Genomic DNA, 22,362 nt, shown 5'->3' with positions numbered 1-22,362 from the left:
GAGAGAGACCATTTAAACACAGGAAATTTCTTTCAACTGGAGAAAACCATACATGAGATCCACTTGAAAACTGCAAGCTTAAAAATATGAAAGAAGAAATGGATACTTGGGAATAACAGGAAAGCAAGACATCAATTTTATTCCACAAGGACAAGCTTGTGGAGACTTTAAACATTTTATGTGACTTTAACAATACAAAAATTCTTACCCTAGAGGAGATAATATAAATGCAACATGGAATTTTCCCTAAAGCTTCATTTGTATAGAATGTATGTAGAACATACACTGGATTTGAAAAAGCTATTGGTTTTTAGGTGATTTGTGATTAAGGTACAATCTTATCTTTAGCTGTATGCCTATCTACTTGTGCTTCAAAAATATTCTGTTACTCAGATAATCATTAATTCTAAACTTCAGGAATAAGATATTAACATTTTATATCTTTTTATTTTAGTTTAACATTTTTATCCTACCGATACACAACTTCCAAAAGGCTAAATAACAATGTGAATAATTGTCAGGGATATTTTCCTCAGTGTGAATGAGTTTATCATGTTATTTTCAGATTTGGATGAGTAAAATTATAGAGCAGAAAGAGGTTATGAGTATCAATGTCACCACAGAAATATAATAAATGTCCACCACAAGAAATATAAGGAATAGAGTTCATGGAAACCAAAAGCAAAGGTCTACATATTAAGACTAAAGTTACAATTAACTTATGAACACTTTGTGTCATTAAAATCCTTCACTTTTACCCTGGCATTCAGTAGATTTTGCTTTGCATCCAGTCTCCTATTTCCAGTAAATCTCCTGGAGAAGGAAGTGGCAACCAACTCCAGGATTCTTGCCTAGAGAATCCCACAGACAGAGGAGACTGGTGGGCTACAGTCCATAGGGTCGCAAAGAGTTGGACACGACAAAATGACTTAGCACATTTCCAGTAAGACAGATGTAAACACAGGACAGAAACAAGGGAGAGTTCTAGATTCAGCTTACCAGATTTCTGGAGTGAAGATGAATGTTCTGAAGATGTATGTTTGATATCAGCATAGACTATCTCTCCAGCCATTGCAGAAATTAAAAAGAATCCTATATTTTTGCAAACCTCCTGTAAATGAGATATATTGAGACAGATAATTTCCTTCCTCTCTCCCAAGTTTGGTAGATTCCCTCAATGAATAAAAAATAAAAACAATGTGCTCAGCCTTATCAATCAAGGCAATAGGTTATTGGACACTTGCATGATCTGAAAGAAAACTACTCTCCATGCAGTAGTTTCTTGCACTTCAGTTAGTTTTCTGCCCTCAGTTGGAATGATTTTGAACTTCAATAGTACCACAGAAGAGATTGCATCACTTTCTTCTATAAACCACTTCCTCTTTTAGATCAGACATATTTTCAGGCAGAAACCCTTTGACCTTCTAGCATTTTCTCTAAAGTGGAATAACAACTGGGAAGGATGGACAAGAAAAAGAGGATTTTTTTTTTTTAATGAAAGTAGTAGAAAGAATTGACAGAATCCTCATCTTTGAAATGCATTGTAATTACCTAGGCAATACTTTAAAATTCCTTTAAAGCTATTTCTTCTCTTGTACACTTTATAATATTAACAGCAAGCTAAGTTGAAGCATATATTATGCAGAAGATTTCCAAACTGAAAAATAATCTATATGAAATAGAAATAACTCTATGTCAAAATATCTCAAGGTTCTGTCATAAAAGAAAATAAATCTTATTTTTTAAATGAAGTTCACAGAAATTTACCACTGAATGCAATGTATTAAGCATAGATTTTAATTTCTCATTTTTTCTGTGCTGTGCTCAGTCTCTCAGTTGTGTTCAACTCTTTTGGGAACCCCATGGACTGTAGCCTGTCAGGCTCCTCTGTTCATGGGATTTCCCAGGCAAAAATACTAGAGTGGGCTGCTGTTTTCTTCTCCAGGAACCACAAATTTTCGAATTGATTATAAGTCTGATTCTTGTTATTTCATTGTGGCTGATAGAGTTTACATTTTAAACACATTTTCTTTCATATTGTATTCTATAAACAGAAGTTTGAAAAGTTGAATATTATAAGGCTAAATTGTTTTAGTTTCATTTTTTTTCTACATTATTTGATTATAAGTTTCCATCACAGTCTATTGTAAGCTAGATTGGAACTTTAAAAGCCTGGGCCTAAATCTTGACTTCAAAATGTAACAGTTAAACACCTTTGGACAAATTTATCTTTTCAATGCCAAAGTACTAATCTATAACAGATATAATCATATGAGAGTACTATTATATTTTTGAACATTGTAATATATAATAAAGTATATGATATAGTTTAATAAACTATAAATAAAGTATACAAATATTCCTACTTTTTCTTGTACACCACTGGCTTCCTTTGCCAGTATTTTTCTAACTTCTTCCTTATCCTTTTGTGGTACTTTACTTTTCTTCTACTTACCTCTGAGAGAGGTACCTTTGTGTTTAGAAAGAGAGACTAAAAATAGTAATGCTTAAGGAAGACTGATTATTTAACAATAGCTTGCATGCATCCTTAAGAATTTAGAAAAGTCCCTTTTTCTACCAACATTGTTAAATTGCAATGAAGAAAAATAAGATGCAACATCATGATAAAAAAATGAAGGTCTGTAATGGTTAACGTCCAAGACATAGATAATACAGTGGGTTAAGTAATTAACCACATTTTGGGGAGTTGTAAGAACAGGAAAGTGTGCAAATCAGGAATGTGAGATGGTTACAAAAGAGGAAATATGTTCTAAGATGTAAAGTGAAATTTTACATTAAAAGAAAAATAGAATCTTTAATTTCAAATACACGAAGTGAGATTAAGGTTTAAGCAAAAATGGAGGGACCAGTAGTCTCTAACTAGTAATTGATTTAAAATACCTGAGACATCTTTTATTTATCAGCACAGAAATTTGTCCAAAATAGTGAAAGGTTGTTGCTGAACTATGAAAGATGCCAGGATTCTTGGCCTCTGGAGGAGAAAGATTCAATCCAGGTCCAGAGACGAGGCTTGATCACTCAGAGCTTTTGTGTAATAAAGTCTTATTAAAATATAAAAGAGATAGAGAAAGCTTCTGACATAGGCATCAGAAGGGGGCAGAAAGAGTGCCCCCTCACTAGTGTTAGCAATGGGGTTATATACTTTTAATTAGTTATTACAGTGAATCAAAAGAATGTCTGGAGGTTGTAAAGACCTTACTAGACCCACTCTCATAATTTACATTTTAAGATAACAGGATTAGCCAGAAGGCTTTTTCCCCAGAAACTGTCTTCAAGCAGGATACATTATTATTATATAATCCTAAGGAATGTAGGGGCTTGCCTGGTGGCTCAGAGGATAAAGCATCTGCCTGCAATGCAGGAGACCCAGGTTTGATCCCTGGGTTGGGAGATCCCTTGGAGAAGGAAATGGCAACCCACTCCAGTATTCTTGCCTGGAGAATCCCATGGACGGAGGAGCCTGGTAGGCTACAGTCCATGGGGTCGCAAAGAGTCGGACACGACTGAACAGTCAACGGTATGGTAAGGAATGTAGAGGAAAAAAAAAAATTTGTCCTTTCCTCTTCCTTGAGAATTCCAGACCTCTCTCTCCTTGAGGACCCCCAGACTTCTTATCAACCTGCCTAGGAATTGACTCTCTCAATAGAATCAAAAGATTTTTGTCAACAAACACAACGTAAATGATGTTAGAGAAATGACAGTTTTTAGTAATTTGTCTGAATAGGTTTTTATATTTGTGAACTTAAAATGTAGTTTGAAAGTTTAGATGGGTAGTCACAATTCCCCTGTATTTTAGTGGCACTTTCTGTCGGATGACACATTGTTGTTAAAATACACAGAATCATTCCAATTTATGTTCCTGTGCCTGGCTGGATTTATTTATATGTTGTGAGGTATACATCAAAAGAGAGAGAGATCTCCAAATATTTTCTGTTCAGGGAAACATTGAGTGTATTTCCATTAGTAGATCAATTTTCATGAAATATATATAAAGCTTATAATATTTATATAAATTTTTCACAAATTTAATATAGATAGTCTCATAAAGACAGTAAACTAATTTGCATTAAATCTGTAAAAATATACTGGAGATTGCATTAGCTAAAAATTAACATTTATTAAGATCATCATGTGTTTCAGATATTAGCTTGTTTAAACCTCACATATTGCAACAAATATAAAAAGGTAGGTGACTATTATCCTTATTTATTGATGACGAAGCAAAGTAACTTACCTAAAATCACACAGAAGGATAGGAGCTGATCAGAAATCTGAAAGATTTATTTGACACCAACACATATAAACTCACTGGCTAAACTCAATGGCTTCTCTTGGAACCAGAAGCTGAGATTCAAAAAAGTATCCTTTCCCCAGGAAGCTGAGTTTTTAGTGAGTTAGATGAACCATTTACTAACATTTAATATATGAATCAAAAAAATTATCCAGCAGAGCAAGCACGAGGTTCTACTGCAGCCTAGAAGTTCATCAGAGAGAAACTTGAAATGAGACGTGAATATCAAAGAAAAAAACTAATTTAGTTTTAGTAACAAATAAGACTGATGAACAAATGGACCAGCCAGGCAGAAAGGTACCGTAAAGAAGTACCTTCAGGATTTATAGCAATCCTTGTCACTCCAGGGTTTCAAAGAGCTTCATAAAAATAGAATTGCGCAGTTTGTAGTCTTTTATTTCGAGCTGCTCTACTCATCAGATTTTCAGTCCTTATTTGTGCTGTCACAGATACAGAGCATCATAGTACAGTTGTACTACAACTGACCTGTTTTATAGCTGATGGACATCTGTGTTGTTTCCAGTTCAGGGCTGTGATGAATAAAATTGCTGTGAATTTTTTTTGCACCATTCTTCATATGCATACCACTTTTATTTTTGTTAGCAAATAAGTCAAATTTCTGGATCCTGAGCTACCTGCATGTTCAGTTTTAGTAGACATTGTCAAACCGAGGGTGTCCTCCTCAATTTACACTCCCTTTAGAAGTTTTTCTTTTTTCCAACTAAAACAAATTCTCACTAACATTTGGTATTCTCTTTTTATTCTTGTTCATTTTTTAATTTAAATTTTGATACTGTAGTAGATGTACAGTCACTCCTTTTAGTTTTCATGTCATTTCTCTGATGACAATTTTGAGGGTTTTGATAAAGCTGATGTGACATTTTGATGTCTATTTTTTGTGCAACTCCCTTTCAAGTCTTTTGCCCCTTTAAAAATTTGCATTTTCTTGTCTATCTTTTTCTTATTGATTTTTCTTTTTTTTAAGGTGTAATCTCAGTCTTTGTTAAGAGAATCTGGGTGGCTATGGACACAGCTTCATCACTCACACAGATAGCTAAAAACTTCCCGTGGCCTTCAATTCCGATTGGTACAGCATCTCAAGATCAGTCAGAGGTGAGAGTTTTGGGCTTTTTGAAATCATTCCTGGACATTCATACTCTAAATGTGCATGACCTTCCAGATTGCTAGGAATAGGTTTAAAGTCCACTTTTCAAAATCCACATGCAACAGCACAAATAAGTATCAAAAATTTACCAATGAGCAAAATTTTTCCTTTTAAATTTTGGTCAGCTTTTTGTCTCCACGGATGGTATTGCTGCTTTAGAAAATGAAGCAGTTGTCACTGATGTTTTTGACAGACACCTAAGCAAAGTTATAGCTGGACATGGAACAACAGACTGGTTCCAAATAGGAAAAGGAGTACGTCAAGGCTGTATATTGTCACCCTGCTGATTTAACTTATATGCAGAGTACATCATGAGAAACGCTGGACTGGAAGAAACACAAGCTGGAATCAAGATTGCCAGGAGAAATATCAATAACCTCAGATACACAGATGACACCACCCTTATGGCAGAAAGTGAAGAGGAACTAAAAAGCCTCTTGACGAAGGTGAAAGTGGAGAGTGAAAAAGTTGGCTTAAAGCTCAACATTCAGAAAATGAAGATCATGGCATCCGGTCCCATCACTTCATGGGAAATAGATGGGGAAACAGTGTCAGACTTTATTTTTCTGGGCTCCAAAATCACTGCAGATGGTGACTGCAGCCATGAAATTAAAAGATGCTTACTCCTTGGAAGGAAAGTTATGACCAACCTACATAGCATATTCAAAAGCAGAGACATTACTTTGCCAACAAAGGTTCGTCTAGTCAAGGCTATGGTTTTTCCTGTGGTCATATATAGATGTGAGAGTTGGACTGTGAAGAAGGCTGAGCGCCGAAGAATTGATGCTTTTGAACTGTGGTGTTGGAGAAGACTCTTGAGAGTCCCTTGGACTGCAAGGAGATCCAACCAGTCCATTCTGAAGGAGATCAGCCCTGGGATTTCTTTGGAAGGAATGATGCTAAAGCTGAAACTCCAGTACTTTGGCCACCTCATGGGAAGAGTTGACTCATTGGAAAAGACTCTGATGCTGGGAGGGATTGGGGGCAAGAGGAGAAGGGGACGACAGAGGATGAGATGGCTGGATGGCATCACTGACTCAATGGACGTGAGTCTGAGTGAACTCCGGGAGTTGGTGATGGACAGGGAGGCCTGGCCTGCTGCGATTCATGGGGTCACAAAGAGTCGGACATGACTGAGTGACTGATCTGATCTGATCTGAAGGTATTTGGAGAAGGCAATGGCACCCCACTCCAGTACTCTTGCCTGGAAAATCCTATGGACAGAGGAGCCTGGTAGGCTGCAGTCCATGGGGTCGCTAAGAGTCGGGCAAGACTGGCGACTTCACTTTCACTTTTCACTTTCATGCATTGGAGAAGGAAATGGCAACCCACTCCAATGTTCTTGCCTGGACAATCCCAGGGACGGGGGAGCCTGGTGGGCTGCCATCTATGGGGTCGCACAGAGTCGGACACAACTGAAGCGACTTAGCAGCAGCAGCAGCAGCAAGCTATTTTGCGACCCCGTGAGCTATAGCCTGCCAGGCTCCTCAGTCCATGGAATTTCACTCAGTTTTAAATATTCCATATTTTTATATGCCTAAATAAGCCAAATTTCCCCCAGTCTGACTATGGGTCCTAGATCTGAAATGTAAAGACTTTGGGCAAAGTACTTAATTTCCTTGTGACTTGGTTTCCTTCTACATAAAACACCAATAGCAGTAACACCTGAGTCAGAATGTGAGAATTAAGTAAATTGATCATATTTATTTAGTCACTGATATAAATAATAGTTGTCGCTCAGTCATGTTTGACTCTTTGCGACTCCATAACTGTAGCTCGCCAGGCTCCTCTGTCCATGGAATTCTCCAGGCAAGAGTACCGGAGAGATGCACCAAATAAAACTGTTATAATTATTGCATTTAAAAATTATGTTTATTGGAACAATATCATCATTCAGTGTGAAGTTTTGTCACTTTTATATTTTTGGTGCTTTGGATAATATAAGGAACAGATGTCCTCAAATTTAGTCAAGTAGTATGAGTTGAAACTTGTGCCACATGGAATCAGGTATAATTCAGCAAAATGTGACTAAGGAAAGCCTGGGACAACAGTTCAGTGTCAGAGATAGAAAATAACCAACAAGTTTCTAGGCACTCAACAATAAGTTTGAGAATTATTCAGAAGAAATTTCTTAAAGGGAGCATGAGACTTCAAGTAGTCTTATTTGGCTAGTCATAAAAGGCATGGGTAATCATTCAATAGGTCATACTAAGCCTGTCCCTACTGAGGGCAACTTATAAAGTAGGTAAAATATTTTAAACCATATTAAAGGCATCAGTGAGATGGCAAAGTAATGAAAACCGGCATAATGCAAATCTAGAAGAAGCTGAAACCAGGAAAGAAGAGCTCCTTTATCTATAGAAGATTTTCAAAGACGGACAAAAGAAACTGAGTTCCTGAACAAGGCTTTGGTGTCTTAGAAGTGAGAATAATTCTGGTCTTCGAGTGGGATTGAGGGACTGAAAAATCAGTATATCTGGCTGGGTTGGTTCACCAAAATCTACACCCAAGGACATGAGTTTGCAGTCTGGAAACTACTGACAATTTAAGTCAGATGATTCTTTGTTGTTGGGGCCTGTTCAGAAGTTTCCTTTACTTCTACCTTCTGGATGCCAGGAGCAAACCTCCTCCTGCTTTTACTCCGTACCATGTTGAAGAATCAAAAATATCTCTAGACATGGCTAAATATCCTTTGAGAAACAAAATCCTCCCAGGTTGAAAAACACCGCTCTAGGAGGAAGACTGATCTGAAAGCAGGCTGGTCTTTGAAGGAGACCAAGCTCAACTTCAAGTCCCTTCAGTATCTAAAGTTAAAGGAAGGGATCCTAGATTGTTCATGACTCTGATGATTTGCTAGAAGCAAATTTAACCTCTGCCAGATGCCAAAGAAAAATTATACTGAATGAGTTGTATAGGAGAGGAAGAGTTTACTGAAGCCTATTTTAGTAAGTGAAGAAATTGAAATAAATTCTACTGAAACAAAAGGCAAGAGGATTTCTGAGTGTTGGAGTCAAAGGTGCTGGAGAATGTTAGAAGGTAGTCAATGTGCTTAGGCCATTTGTGTTGGCTTATTGGTGCTTATTTGCTCAACAGTATTTTAGCCACATTGTTCTATGGTGGTTCTGTGGTTTTTAAAAAAAAAAAATCTGCCAGGATTGGGAAAGACCTGGGTTTGATCCCTGGGTGGGGATGACTCCCTGGAGAAGGAAATAGCAACTCACTCCAGTATTCTTGCCTGGGAGATCCCATAGACAGAGGAGCTTGTGGGCTACAGTCTATGGGGTCACAAAAAGTTGAATACAGCTGAACACAGCACATACATTTTGCTCTTAGGTTAGGTTCCTACGCTTCTATTGAGACTGGGAGGCAGGGCTGCTCTCTCCTTGGTGATTATACTTCAAAGGGATGGCTCACAGGTGCCTGAGAAAAGTATTTGTGGGCTGTCAAACTTGCAAGAGGCTGGAAGAAAATTTATATCTGAAAGCAACAGAGAAAGAATTTTCAATTACAAAATTTTTTGAATAATGCTCTAAGAAGAGGGAGGTCAGGAGTCTGCAGTCAGGAAGAAACCTAAGATTTAGTTACTGTAAGAGGAATACTAAGTCTGGCTTGGTTAAAGAATATAATATTATTTTAGTTCTAAGACATTTATTACAGTCTTTCACAGACAGAATCTAGTATTCCACAACAGTGGTACAAAATGGGTATTTGAGTAAATAAGGAACATGAAAAATAACAATTAGAAATAATAGCAGTTAAAGACCTCCAAGGGCTCTAAGTAAAGTAAGTAAATGAAGGTCACTCAATCGTGTCCAACTCTTTGTGACCCCGTGGACAGTAGTCCATGGAATTCTCCAGGCCAGAATACTGGAGTGGGTAGCCTTTCCCTTCTCCAAGGATCTTCTCAACTCAGGGATAGAACCCAGGTCTCCCACATTGCAGGTGGATTCTTTGCCAGCTGAGCCACAAGTATTAATAAACTTGAAAGTATTAATACAAAGTCAAGCAGACTTTGACATAGGAAAATCCAAATATAATTTAAAGATAATTAGCCTTGCATATAATTATTTCTTAAATATACATATTTTGTATTTTAAAAAGAAATACAAATAGTTGAAATAATAGCATATTTAAAATGAGTTCAAGGAAATAAAATACATTAGAATTTAGGCTGAAACTTGGAAATTACAAAAAATGATGAAAATGGAATTTTAGAACTAAAAATTATAATGATAAAATTAATATCTCAGAAGAAATAGAATTTTTCTTAGTTTGATAATATGTATCACTACCACCACCCCTCCACAAAGAATAAACAACCAAACAAGCAAAGAAAACTATATTAAACATCATGTTAAAGGTAATTGTTGAAAACTTTCTCTTTGAGATTGAGAACAAGACAAAATATTCACTGTCATCACATTTACTTAACATGATTACTGATGGCCTTAGCAAATACAATAAATTTTTTAAAGTTATAAAGATCTGAAAGGAAAAATCGCAGCACACATCAGCCATAGATGCAATCCCACTTATAGAAAATTCAAGTAACCCTACTGATAAATTATTAGAATTAATAAGTGAGTTGAGAGGTCCCTGGATATGCAAAATGAATATAAAAATATCAATTGTATTTTTATTCAACAGAAACTAGCTGAAAATGAAAATTATTAGTTTTCTCTTGATGCCATAATTACCACAAATCCCACATTTTAAAATTACATGTATTTATTATCTTAATGTTTCTATAACTCAGAAGTTCACGTTCAGTGTGACTCAGTTCTCTCTGCTTAGGGTTTATGAGGCCAAAATCAAGGTGTCAGCAGGGTTTCCCTTCCCTGAAGGTTAAAAGAGCAGGAACTTAAGATGAACTCTCAGTAAACTAAGACATCTAATTAGTCATCTGTGGAGAAATGTTTGAACTGCCAATGTTTGGGGTGGAGAAAGAACAGAGTTGGATAAGGGATCACTAAACCAAGCTGAGTGTAGGTAGCAGAGATTTATAATGGATTTTACCAGCAGTGTTACGATGTTCTTTATCAATGTGTGTTCTTTGAAGCTTGTGCAAGTAGTTGGGAATGCCAGTTTCTTTGGCTGAAGTGGTTTAATTTTCACTTACTTGCTGACTGCCCGCCTCTCTCATCTTCTTAAGGCCAATGGCCTTCTTTATCCTGCTGCCTACTCCATCTTCAAGCCAGCAAAAATGCTTCTAATCTCTCTGACCTCTCCTTCAGGCCAGTCTCTCTAACTCTAGCCAGAGACATTTCTCTGCTTTTAAAGTCTCATACACAGGCAGAGTTCAGAGATAGTACAGGTTTGTTTCCAGACCACCACAATAAAGGATATGTCACAAGGAAACAAGTCAGGCAGACTTTTTGGTTTCCTGATGCATATAAAAGTTATATTTACATCATACTGTAGTCTATTAAGTGAGCAATAGCATTGTGTCTAAAGAAAAAAAATCAATGAACATACCTTAATTTAAAAATATTTTACTTCTGGGACTTCCCTGGCGCTCCAGTGGTTAGGACTTTGCCTTCCAGTGCAGAGGGTGTGAGTTCCATCCCTGGTTGGGGAGCCAAGATCGCACATGCCTTGAGGCAATAAATAAATAAATAAGTAAAACAGAGACAAATTCAACAAAGACTTTAAAAATGGTCCACATTAAAAAAAATCTTAAATAAATACTGCTGATAAATTCTAATCATCATCTGGACCATCAGTGAGTCATAATCTCTTTGCAATAGAAACACCCAAGATTACTGACCCCAGATCATCATAATAAATATAAAGAAATATTGTTAGAGTTACCAAAAAGTGACACAGAGACATGAAATGAGAAAATTCTGTTGAAAATATGGCACTGATAGGTTGTTTGATCCAGAGTTGCCACAAGACTTCAAGATGTGAAAAATGCAGTAGGCAAAGCACAATAAAACAAAGTATGTTTGTAATTAGTTTGTGGCTACCTATACAATTCAGGGTAATCTATCTGAAAGCTTATAACAGTAATTCCATCAGAATTTCTTGCTTGTAATATGACATATTCATATTTTCCAAAATCATTAATTTTGGGGGGCGGATTATCTTGCCTAATGTGGGGATGTGTGCTAAGTTGCTTCAGTTGTGTCTGACTCTTTGCAACCCTGTGGACCGTATCATTATTGCCAAATTCAGACTTAAATTGAAGTAAGTGGGGAAAACCACAAGACCATTCAGGTATGACCTAAATCAAATCCCTTACTGTTATAAATGGAAGTGACAAATAGATTCAAGGGATTAGATCTGATAGAGTGCCTGAAGAAACTATGAATGGAGGTTCGTGACTTGTACAGGAAGCAGTGATCAAGACCATCCCCAATAAAAAGAAATGCAAAAATATAAAAAGGTTGTATGAGGAGGCCTTACAAATAGCTGAGAAAAGAAGAGAAGTGAAAGGCAAAGAAGAAAAGGGAAGATATACCATTTGGATGCAGAGTTCCAAAGAATAGCAAGGAGAGATAAGAAAGCCTTCCTCAATGATCAATGCAAATAAATAGAGGAAAACAATAGAATGGGAAAGACTAGAGATCTCTTCAAGAAAACTACAGATGCCAAGGGAACATTTCATGCAAAGGTGGGCACAATAAAGGACAAAAATGATATGGACCTAACAGAAGCAGAAGATATTAAGAAGATGTGGCAAGAATACACGGAAGAACTATACAAAAAAGACCTTCACGACCCAGATAATCATGATGATGTGATCATCCATCTAGAGCCAAACATCTTGGAATGCGAAGTCAAGTGAGTGTTAGGAAGCATTGCTATGAATAAAGCTAGTGGAGGTAATGGAATTCCAGCTGAACTACTTCAAATCCTAAAAGATGTTGCTGTGAAAGTGCTTCACTCAATATGCCAGCAAATTTGGAAAACTCAGCAGTGGCCATATGACTAGAAAAGGTCAGCTTTCATTCCAATCCCTTAGAAAAGCAATGCCAAAGAATGTTCAAACTACTGCACAATTGCACTCATCTCACCCACTAGCAAAGTAATGCTCAAAATTCTCCAAGCCAGACTTCAACAATATGTGAACCATGAACTTCCAGATGTTCAAATTGGATTTAGAAAAGGCAGAGGAATCAGAGATCAAATTGCCAACATCTGTTGGATCATTGAGAAAGCAAGAGTTCTGAAAAAACATCTACTTCTGCCTTATTGACTACACCAAAGCCTTTGACTGTGTGGATCACAACAAACTGTGGAAAATTCTTCAAGAGGTGGGAATACCAAACCACCTTACCTCCTGAGAAATGTGTATGCAGGTCAGGAAGCAAGAGTTAGAACTGGACATGGAACAACAGACTGGTTCCAAATAGGACAAGGAGCACATCAAGGCTGTATATTGTCACCCTGCTTATTTAATTTATATGCAGAGTACATCATGAGAAATGCCAGGCTGGATGAAGCACAAGCTGGAGAAAAGATTGCTGGGGAAAATATCAATAACCTCAGATATGCAGATGACACCACCCTTATGGCAGAAAGTGAAGAAGAACTAAAGAGCCTCTTGATGAAAGTGAAAGAGCAGAGTGAAAAAGTTGGTTTAAAACTCAACATTCAGAAAAGTAAGATCATGGCATCTAGTCCCATCATTTCATGGCAAATATATGGGGAAACAATGGAAACAGTGACAGACTTTGTTTTGGGGGGGCTCCAAAATCACTGCAGATGGTGACAGCAGCCTTGAAATTAAAAGACGCTTGCTCCTTGGAGAAAAGCTATGACCATCCTAGACAGCATATTAAAAAGCAGAGACATTACTTTGCCAACAAATGTCCGTCTAGTCAAAGCTATGATTTTTCCAGTAGTCATGCATCACTGTGAGAGTTGAACTATAAAGAAAGCTGAGCGCCAAAGAATTGATGCTTTTGATCTGTGTTATTGGAGAAGACTCTTGAGAGTCCCTTGGACTGCAAGGAGATCCAATCAGTCTATCCTAAAAGAAATCAGCCCTGAATGTTCATTGGAAGGATTGATGCTGAAGCTGAAACTCCAATATTTTGGCCACCTGATGTGAAGAACTGACTCATTTGAAAAGACCCTGATGCTGGGAAAGAGTGAAGGCAGGAGGCAAAGGGGATGACAGAGGATGAGATGGTTGGATGGCATCACCGACTTGATGGACATGAGTTTGAGCAAGCTCCGGGAGTTGGTGATGGATAGGAAAGCCTGGCGTGCTGCAGTCCGTGGGGTCCAAAGTGTCGGACATGACTGAGTGACTGAACTGAACTAGGGTTCAGTTTGAGCTAAGTACTGTTCTAAGTCCATTTTCTTGTATTAGCTAACTTAATTTCTAGCTAATAATGAAATTTCTACCGAATTCTAAATAAACAGCTGGTCAACTAGTGAGGTAGAGATGAAACTCGTGAAAGGTTGTTGTTGAACCACGCAAAGATGTCAGCATCCTTGGCCTCTGGAGGAGAAGTATTCAATCCGGGGCCAGAGACGAGGCTTGATTGCTCAGAGCTTTTGTGTAATAAAATTTTATTAAAGTATAAAGGAGATAAAGAAAGCTTCTGACATAGGCATCAGAAGGGGGTAGAAAGAGTACCCCTTTGCTAGTGTTAGCAATGGAGTTATATACTCTCCAATGAATCCAAAGAATGTCTGGAGGTTGTAAAGACCTCACCAGACCTACTCCCATAATTTACATTCTAAAATAACAGAATTAGCCAGAAGGTTTAATCCAGAGACTGTCCTCAGGCAGGATACATAATCCTAAGGAATGTAGAGGGAAAAAAATGTTTGTTCTTTCTTCCTCCTTGAGAATTCCAGACCCTTCTCTCCTTGGGGAGAGAAACTTGTCTAGGAAATGACCCTCTCACTTGGACAACATTTGCATCAACATGTACAGGCTACTATATTTAAAAAGGATGACCAGCAAGGGCCTATTGTATAACACAGAGAACTGTGCTCAATGTCGTGTGGCATTCTTAACGGGAGGAGATTTGGGGGAAGGAGAGATGCATATATAGGTATGGCTGAGTCCCTTTGTTGTTCATCTGAAACTATCACATTATTAATAATCTATACTCCAATACAAAATTAAAAAGTTTTAAAAAAGAAAAAACTGAAGTTATAGAGTGAAAATTTTTTAACTGACATAAATTCCTCTCAAGTCAATTAGACTATTTACTGAACTTTTTCTGTATAGAGCTCTCTGAAAACACACATGAAAACAACTTTCCAGGTACAAATAATTATAAAGTTAAGGTTTTATAATAGGTATGTCTTCCAAAAAATGTTATATTATTCTGTTTCTTTCTTTCTAGTATGAGATGTAAGTTTTAATATATTTTGTAGGCATCACCACTTCTTAGAAACCATTTTGTTTATTTTACTTTTATTTTAACATACATAAAGGCAGCTTGTAATTGCACTGGATACAAAAGACAAACAAATAAACACACCTTATTGCACTTAGGAAATATTTCACATGAAGTATTGCACATGATAGAATTGTATCAGGAAAGCCACAAATTGATAAGCAGATAGAACTATTATTTTTCCAGATTTGAACAATACAGACTTTTTCCTGAGAGACATTTGCCACATCACATATTGCACATTTTCCAACACGTTTATCTGTTTTACAAATATTCCTCATGTTCTTCTTGTCCTTACCTTTGTGAGAGACTGTATATAAGGCAATACTTTATATACTTTTGAAAAAGGCAAGTTTACAGTGAAGAAGTGAAAAAAAATAACATAAATACCTAACCACCCCATTCTTTGGGGGAGAAATGACAAAAAAAAAAAAAAAGAAAAGAAAAGAAAAGAAACTTGACAAACTTCTTTAAAAAGAGAGAAATATTACAAAGCTTCATTTCATAAGCATTGCCCATTTACTAATGTCCTTGGAGTTAGCAAAATGCATTTAGACTAAATCTCTGTGCTGCTAGTTAAAATTTTCTTTGTTTATGTTCAGTTTTTAATACCACCATCTAATTCCTTCATACAGTACAAATGCATGAAGGGCATACATTGTTTGTAGTCATTCAACAATAAATAATAACTCTAAACCTAGTTATTTTATTATCTCTGAATCAAAAATATATAAAGTGCACTCAAAAGCTTTGCAGTCATTTATCTCATCCTTGGACAAGATTTATCAGTCACCTGTGACACTTTCAGATCATGGCAGGAGTACTCCATAATGCAGACATGCCTGGAATTTTTCTCCCTTTTTTCCAGTCTTGTGTGGAAGAAAGTTTCCCAAATAATACAAACGTTTTTTTCTCACAAAGTCTTAATGGGAAACTTCTGACCAGAGAGCGGCATTTGCCCACAGTTGTCATATTTCCTAGAGTTCCATGTTAGAATGTCTATAAGCAAATATGATTCCTCTTTATTTGGAGGGTTTGCTACATATCCAGTGTAAATTCTTGTCACATTCTGTGCTGCTGATCTCTGCACTGTTCAGAACTGCACAGTTCTCAGACCCCGTAAGGTTGAACCTGTCAAACAATAAAGAAACCGGAATTAGTTTCAGCCTATCATTTCCGTTCAGTTATATGAAAATCAACTTTGTGGTGGTGGTGATGGCTTCTGCTTTTTTTGTTGTTGTTTTTTTTAAGATGTAATGCATGAGGCAAGTATGCCAGTCAAATGATCACAGAACAATCTGTAGAGACAGTAGACAAAGATGGAAAAGAATAGTATGTGGAGAGAAGATACAAACTTAAGAGTGAAGAGCTCCATTCATTTGGCTGGTGTGTCACTACAAGAGTGACTCTTATTCATTTTTGAGTGCAGAAACCCTTCGAGAAACTTCCCAGAAAGTGCGCACGTTCAACAATCATGCATATTAGTTCATACAGTTATGGGGGGTAACAGCCCCTGGTGCCCATTTGTGGATGTGGGGCATACTAAGGATTCTTTTTCTAGAGATTTAAACTAGTTCTCTGAATCTCTCATTTTCATGAAACTAGAGACCTAACAGTTCATTCACATCTGAGTGACAAAGATTAATACTAAACTTATACGGTGTCCTTCAAACTTGAAAATGTACAGGTAATGGAAATTAAGTAAGCATCTTTAATTTTGGGGCAAGTTTTCTCTCAGACCCATAGAAGCTTCTAATTATCAATAGGTACTGGAAATATTGTTCTTTATCCCTGTGGATATGAGAACTGGGAAAGTTAAAAGGGAATTCCTTTCCAAAAAGTATCTTGTCAATTAAATAAAAATATTAGATTGGAAATTTTTTTCACATCATCATAATTATACCTGGAATATTTGAATCTTATTTCACTAGAATTTACTGAGATCAAGTTACTAGAAGTACTTATTGTATGAACTCCAAGCAGATAAAAAAGGATATTACTATTAAAGCCCTTCTTTAAGAATTCCATAGTTTAGCTGTCCTCAACCATTTTGGTACCAGGGACAAGTTTCATAGAAGATAATTTCTCCATGGACTGGGGCAGGGGGATGGTTTTGGGATGATTCGAACACATTACATTTATGGTACACTTTATTTTATATTTTTTTAAATCAGCTCCGCTTTGAATCATCAGGCATTAGATCCTGGAGGTTGGAGACCCTTCCCACAGAGTATAACATACAAAAGAGAATGTTAAAGCTCTGCTTCTAAGAGCAAAACCCTCATAAAGAACAACACTTTGAAAGAAAAAACAGGAAAGCTGCCAGCTTTGGGAGCTGGCAGCCTTGGAAGCATAAAGAGATATCTTGAAACTCACCAGTTGTTAAATTCTTGGCCATTTGACCATTTCCACGTCTGGCCAGCTTCATTTTTCAGCCCGATCCAGTGTTCAGCTCTACCCACATGTTGTTTTAAAAAGTTCTTGAAGGAAGAACAAAGGAAGTGTATGTTAAACCACCCCTCTTGGTATGTATGTAATACATTCTGTTTTTCAAATCGGCAAGTAGTAAGCATTGTAGCTCAGCTGATCATTTGTATTAACTAATGATTAATAGTGCGATGTGGGTTCAGCTCATTTGGATTTCTGATCTTTGAAGCTAAACACATCACACTTAAAGACTACACTGGACTCTCATTTGGACCTTAGACTGATCATGTGGTTTCTTGTGACTAAGTTTTCCCGGGTCAGAGACAGACAGAATATCTACACTTAGAAGGAAACAGAAGAAAATCACGGATTAGCTATATAAAATAAAAAAGAATACCAACACTTTATGGAATTCTTTTTGAATGCCATCTTACCATGTCCTCTTTAGAATCAATGACAGCAAGCGTGGCACCATGTTTGGAGCAAGAGTTTTGGGCCAAGGTCCAGTTCTTTGTTTTCTTGGAAATAAGGTAGTATTTCCCCTTGTGTCCAATCCAATCATCTGAGCATGGAAACACATGGGTGTTTGGTGGCGCTGATGATGCATATTGTCCTGGACAGTTGTACTGGCCCACTGTGAACATAAAAATGGTGTGTTTTAGCAACACAAGGAACCAAGTACCCATAGGATACAAAGTAGTTCAGGGATACTCTACTAGGTGATAAAGGAAGAGAGGAAAGAAGATGAACTAAAAAAAAATTTTATGGAAGTATAGTTGACATACAATATATTAGCTTCAGATGTACAGCACACTGATTCAGAATTTTTATAGGTTATGCTCCATTTAAAGATATCAAAAAAGGAAGGTAAATTCCATAGAGAGCAAGAAGGCAGTTTTTCACTTTATCTGATCTCTTATTGTACCTCATCATCATTGTACAAGGTCTAAGAAATAAGAGGGTGTCACTTTGGTCAGAAAATGGAGGGGAAATTTAAAAATCTTGAAAATAGTCTTTTGACTCTAGTTGAAAAAGGGTATAAGGTATAGGGGATGGCTGAAAAGTTGGTTCAAGGTAACAGAAAAACTGAATTTTATGGCCAGCCCTATATTATAAATTCCAATTAAGGTTTTGCATTTGAATGCAGAGGGGGAAGAATTTGAAGACGTGATAGATATAACTCTATATGGCAAGGTGGAGGAGAGAATACTAGCAGAGTAGCAATTCAGAATACAAAAAGGTTTATGGCTGGGGAATGTATCCTAACATTGTAAAATTTCATGTGTGTATAAAACACAAATGAATCTTGGTATAGCTGTATGCTTCAAATACCATAACAAAACTAGCTCTTGGAAGCTTCTAGATATATTCTTAATTATCTCAATTATCCATACCCACTATTGTGTGTCTTTTGAGATAAGAGACTGTCCAATTCCTGATTAATCTATGGCTTAGATATCATTTTTTAATCAACAATGAATGGGCAGCCCACATTTTTCCAATTAAATATCAATTTGTTTAGAATCTAAATCAACCCTTTCTGTTCCAGAGTTAAATATCTTCTCACATGTAATTTTATCCCATGGTATTATATAAATCATAGACAATTTTTAATAGTTCTAAAGCACTAGAAAACTAGAAAAGTATTGTATCAGTTATCTAAGGAATGTGGAACCATATTTTATATTTCCTAGGAAATTGACCATGTACGAAAAATGAGATGATTTAAGATTAATCAGAATTTTTGATGAACTCATGAAGTGCAGACTCACCTGATAGAGCAACGAGAGCTATAATTAAAGTGGTGATGAAGACCACGTTTACTACAGCACATGGGATAGGAACTTGAATGGACCCTTCATGATATGTTGCAGAATAAGTCCCAGTGGCATGACCTGAAGAGAGAAAGTGGATGATGAGGCAGGCTATAGAAGTAAGAAAGAGATATTTGATTTTCTCTTGAGGCATTTAAAAAAATATATGTCTCCCTACCTTCTTATGTGAAATTTATAAGTTACGTTTCCTCAAATTTTGAATAAGTTATTTTTGGCTAGAAATGAAACAATCCAGTCACAATAATGAGATTATAAAATATTTGCCCAAATATGTACTGAGTAGCTATGAAAATCAACATATATTATAATTGTATTCTTTAAGGTTTAACTAGACAAAGAGATGCTGTTTTCCTTCAAAGCAATTTACTATGCAATGGATGTTAAGACAACTTTTGCCTCTTCTGAAGGTTGTTTTTCCCAGCATAGATCTGCTTTCAAATTTTCCAAGAGAAGACTTTTCTTCACTCCTATCTGGTTCTATTTCTCTCAACTTGTTAAAGCAAATCTTTATTTTCTCATCAGCATACAACTATTACCAGAAGCAGCGCTTGGTAGTTAGGGTAGCAAGTTCAGAGCTCTCTGTCTAGTTTCCCTTCTCACCATGTGAGACTCAATGAAGGGGCTCAAACTCAATGCAGGAACATCTCTGGCTCCTCAGCAGGTATCAACACATCCAAGTAGCTCATGGATGCCAGAGTCCACAGGCTTATCCACTGGACTCACACTGTTAGCTTGGACATCCAGTGGATAAGCTGAGGAGGTGATTCTCTGATTTTAAGTTATATCATTAGTTCATTAGTTAGGGCTATTGTTATTCACAGTTTGTTTTATCACCTAGGCAACAAAACACTCCCCTAAGAGTATACTTCCGCTTTGGTTACAAGCCCTGTCCATTAATGGAGAAATTTGAAAATAAATCCTCTAGTACATATTGAATCCCTCAAGGGTGGTGCTCAAAGATTGTTCACACTGATAAAGCTACAAGAGCAGCATAGACTTAATATTCATAAATCAAGTATTCAATAGAAGATTGGGATGATTTCAGGAAAAGTTCACAATTCCTACAATTAATTCCTTCTTATTTCAACTATGCTATTATTGAATGGTTTTATTCTTAAATATACATTTTCTTTCAGGAAGCTCAGCTGAGTCATCAAGTTATGGGTATCTGGTCACCAAAAAATTTGTGTGGCTTGCAATATCCACACTTGATTTTGTGTTCCTAAGTGAAAGATAGTTTTATCAGAGACAATGAATGCTTTTCTAAAGCAAACCATGCTAGTAGACACATATTCAGAAAACAACCCCCTCCTTTAGGTATTTTCACCTCTGTTGTTCTGAACACATTCTTTGTTACTGGATAGTTGTGTTTACAAGTAAACTCTAGTTCCTACCTTCTAGTGTTTGGGGCACCTCATTAACATGAGAGGAAGAGAGAGAGAAATGAAATAAGTCAAGAAAGTTTCACCAAAAAAGTTATTGGAAAACAATGGGAAAATCCTGGTGACAAGAGATGAAAAGGTCTGTGGATAGATTAGACAAACAGAAAAGGAGAAAAGTGATACAGCAAAAGTGTAGATTTTGATGAAAAATAAAAGAAAGGAAGAAAAATGTCTGATTCATATAGAATTTGAAGTCCACGATTAGAAAGGTGAAATAGAAAAGTGAGTGCCAAAGAAGTGATGCTTGCAAATTGTGGTGCTGGGGGACTCTTGAGAGCCCCATGGAGGGCAAGATCAAACCAGTCAATCCTAAAGGAAATCAACTCTGAATATTCACTGGAAAGACTGATGCTGAAGCTCCAATACTTTGGCCACCTGATGCAAAGGGCCGACTCATTGGAAAAGACCGTGATGCTGGTAAAGATTGAAGGCAGGAAGAGAAGGGGGCAGCAAAGAATGAGATGGTTAGATAGCATCACTGACTCAAGAGACATGAATATGCACAAATTCTGGGAAACAGTGGAGGACAGGGGAGCCTGACATGCTGCAGTCCTTGGGTTCACAAAGAGTTAGACACAACTTAGTGACTGAACAGCAACAACAACAAATAGAAAAGTGAAATGGAGGGAAAGAGTACCCATAGGACTAGAGAAGAAGACTGTGTTTTCAAGAATTCTTTATGAGGTTCTCACAATAAATTGCCTTTGGACACTATAAATATTCAGATGCTTATATGGCTATTCTCTCAAAGTCTGGAAACCTGTGTTCCTAGCAACTGGAGGATGTTTTCTTGAGAACACAAGATAAAGCCCATGAAAATCACACAATGGTACAAGGTTCAGCCAGTCAAGAATGAAAAATAGAATTTTTCATAAAGAGAGGCAGTGCTTCCTAAGGGATGTCCAGATGGCTATGAAAAAATGATACTTCACTGGGCTAGGGAGGGGATTTTCTAATTAAATCTGAAAAACTGAGATGGTATAAAATAAAACAAAGACATAGATTTTTAAGAAGTTTCTAAAATTCACCTTTGTGATTTCGTTTTGTGTCTCAGGTATTCTGTGTTCACATAGATAAAGAAATATTTACTTCTTCCCACTTTCTCTTGTATCCTGATCAAATAGAACATAGCCAAGTTTTTCCACAAAAGGCAAGCTTGATTTTCTCCCTAACTACTGGTGTATATCATAGATAGATAGATATAAACATAGATGTAGATATTACCAGTATTTAGAGGAAAAGAATCGACTTACTTTGTTGTTCTCTTTTCAGGTGCAAGGAGCTGGTCTCTGTTGCAGAAAAATCTTCAGAATTCATCTTCATCCTTGTCACAATCCCCCTGGTTAATCCCACGTGGAGCCAACCTACAGTGAAAGTCTCTGCTGGAGCTCTTGTTCCGTCTCTGTGTCTTTGAGATACCTCAGCATTTATATTCAGCTATGTTGTCTCCACCCCCTTCCTCTCACCTCCTAATCGCTCAGATACTCCTGTTCTCTTTAATTTATGCTCCAGAGGCTCAGACAGTTTACAATGTGTTGTTGTGGTGAGCTATGGGTTTCCCCTGCCATCCGAAATGTGCTTTCTCACAATTGTAGGTGCAATATGAAGAGGCAAGCGGGAATTTCCCAGAATCTGAGATATCCTTTTTAAATTTGTAGAAAACAAATAGTTTAGGAAATAGAATATCCAAGTAAAGAATTAAAAGTTAGAGATTCCTATATTTGAGATGGAAATAATTTGAAGAGTCATATTTCCCTGGAATCTCATTCATTCATTAAATCATACGTTTAACAACTAATATGCGTTGAACATC

The 22,362-nt window shown here is 36.8% G+C and overlaps 2 protein-coding genes across 5 annotated transcripts in view; both read right to left on the bottom strand.

Annotated features, from left to right (window-relative positions):
- LOC133248151 (killer cell lectin-like receptor subfamily F member 1) overlaps positions 1-15,729 on the bottom strand; it is a 31,185-nt gene extending 15,456 nt beyond the window's left edge. Inside the window, exons 1-4 of one of the 4 annotated variants that reach the window (XM_061417935.1) lie at positions 15,639-15,729; positions 10,953-11,071; positions 4,256-4,842; positions 1,000-1,111 (exon numbers count right to left, since the gene is read on the bottom strand). In XM_061417935.1, the coding sequence (XP_061273919.1) occupies positions 1,000-1,072 (73 nt within the window). In that variant the 5' untranslated portion in view covers positions 1,073-1,111; positions 4,256-4,842; positions 10,953-11,071; positions 15,639-15,729. Of the gene's footprint in view, positions 1-999; positions 1,389-4,255; positions 4,843-10,952; positions 11,072-15,638 lie in introns of those variants that run through there. The other 3 variants (XM_061417934.1, XR_009736626.1, XM_061417936.1) reach the window with 3 other exon arrangements.
- CD69 (CD69 molecule) lies at positions 14,843-22,037 on the bottom strand. Its single transcript, XM_061417937.1, has 5 exons — positions 21,803-22,037; positions 19,045-19,167; positions 17,707-17,906; positions 17,222-17,325; positions 14,843-15,976 (listed from the first exon to the last, which is right to left on the bottom strand). The coding sequence occupies exons 1-5, from the start codon at positions 21,870-21,872 to the stop codon at positions 15,868-15,870; spliced, it is 606 nt and encodes a 201-aa protein (XP_061273921.1). The 5' UTR covers positions 21,873-22,037; the 3' UTR covers positions 14,843-15,867.
- Between the last annotated feature and the right edge of the window lie 325 nt (positions 22,038-22,362).

The sequence above is a fragment of the Bos javanicus genome, chromosome 5 (assembly GCF_032452875.1).
Source record: "Bos javanicus breed banteng chromosome 5, ARS-OSU_banteng_1.0, whole genome shotgun sequence".
NCBI classification, from domain to species: Eukaryota; Metazoa; Chordata; class Mammalia; order Artiodactyla; family Bovidae; genus Bos; species Bos javanicus.
Note: the sequence above shows the minus strand (reverse complement) of the source record. Positions and strands in the feature narration are given on the sequence as shown.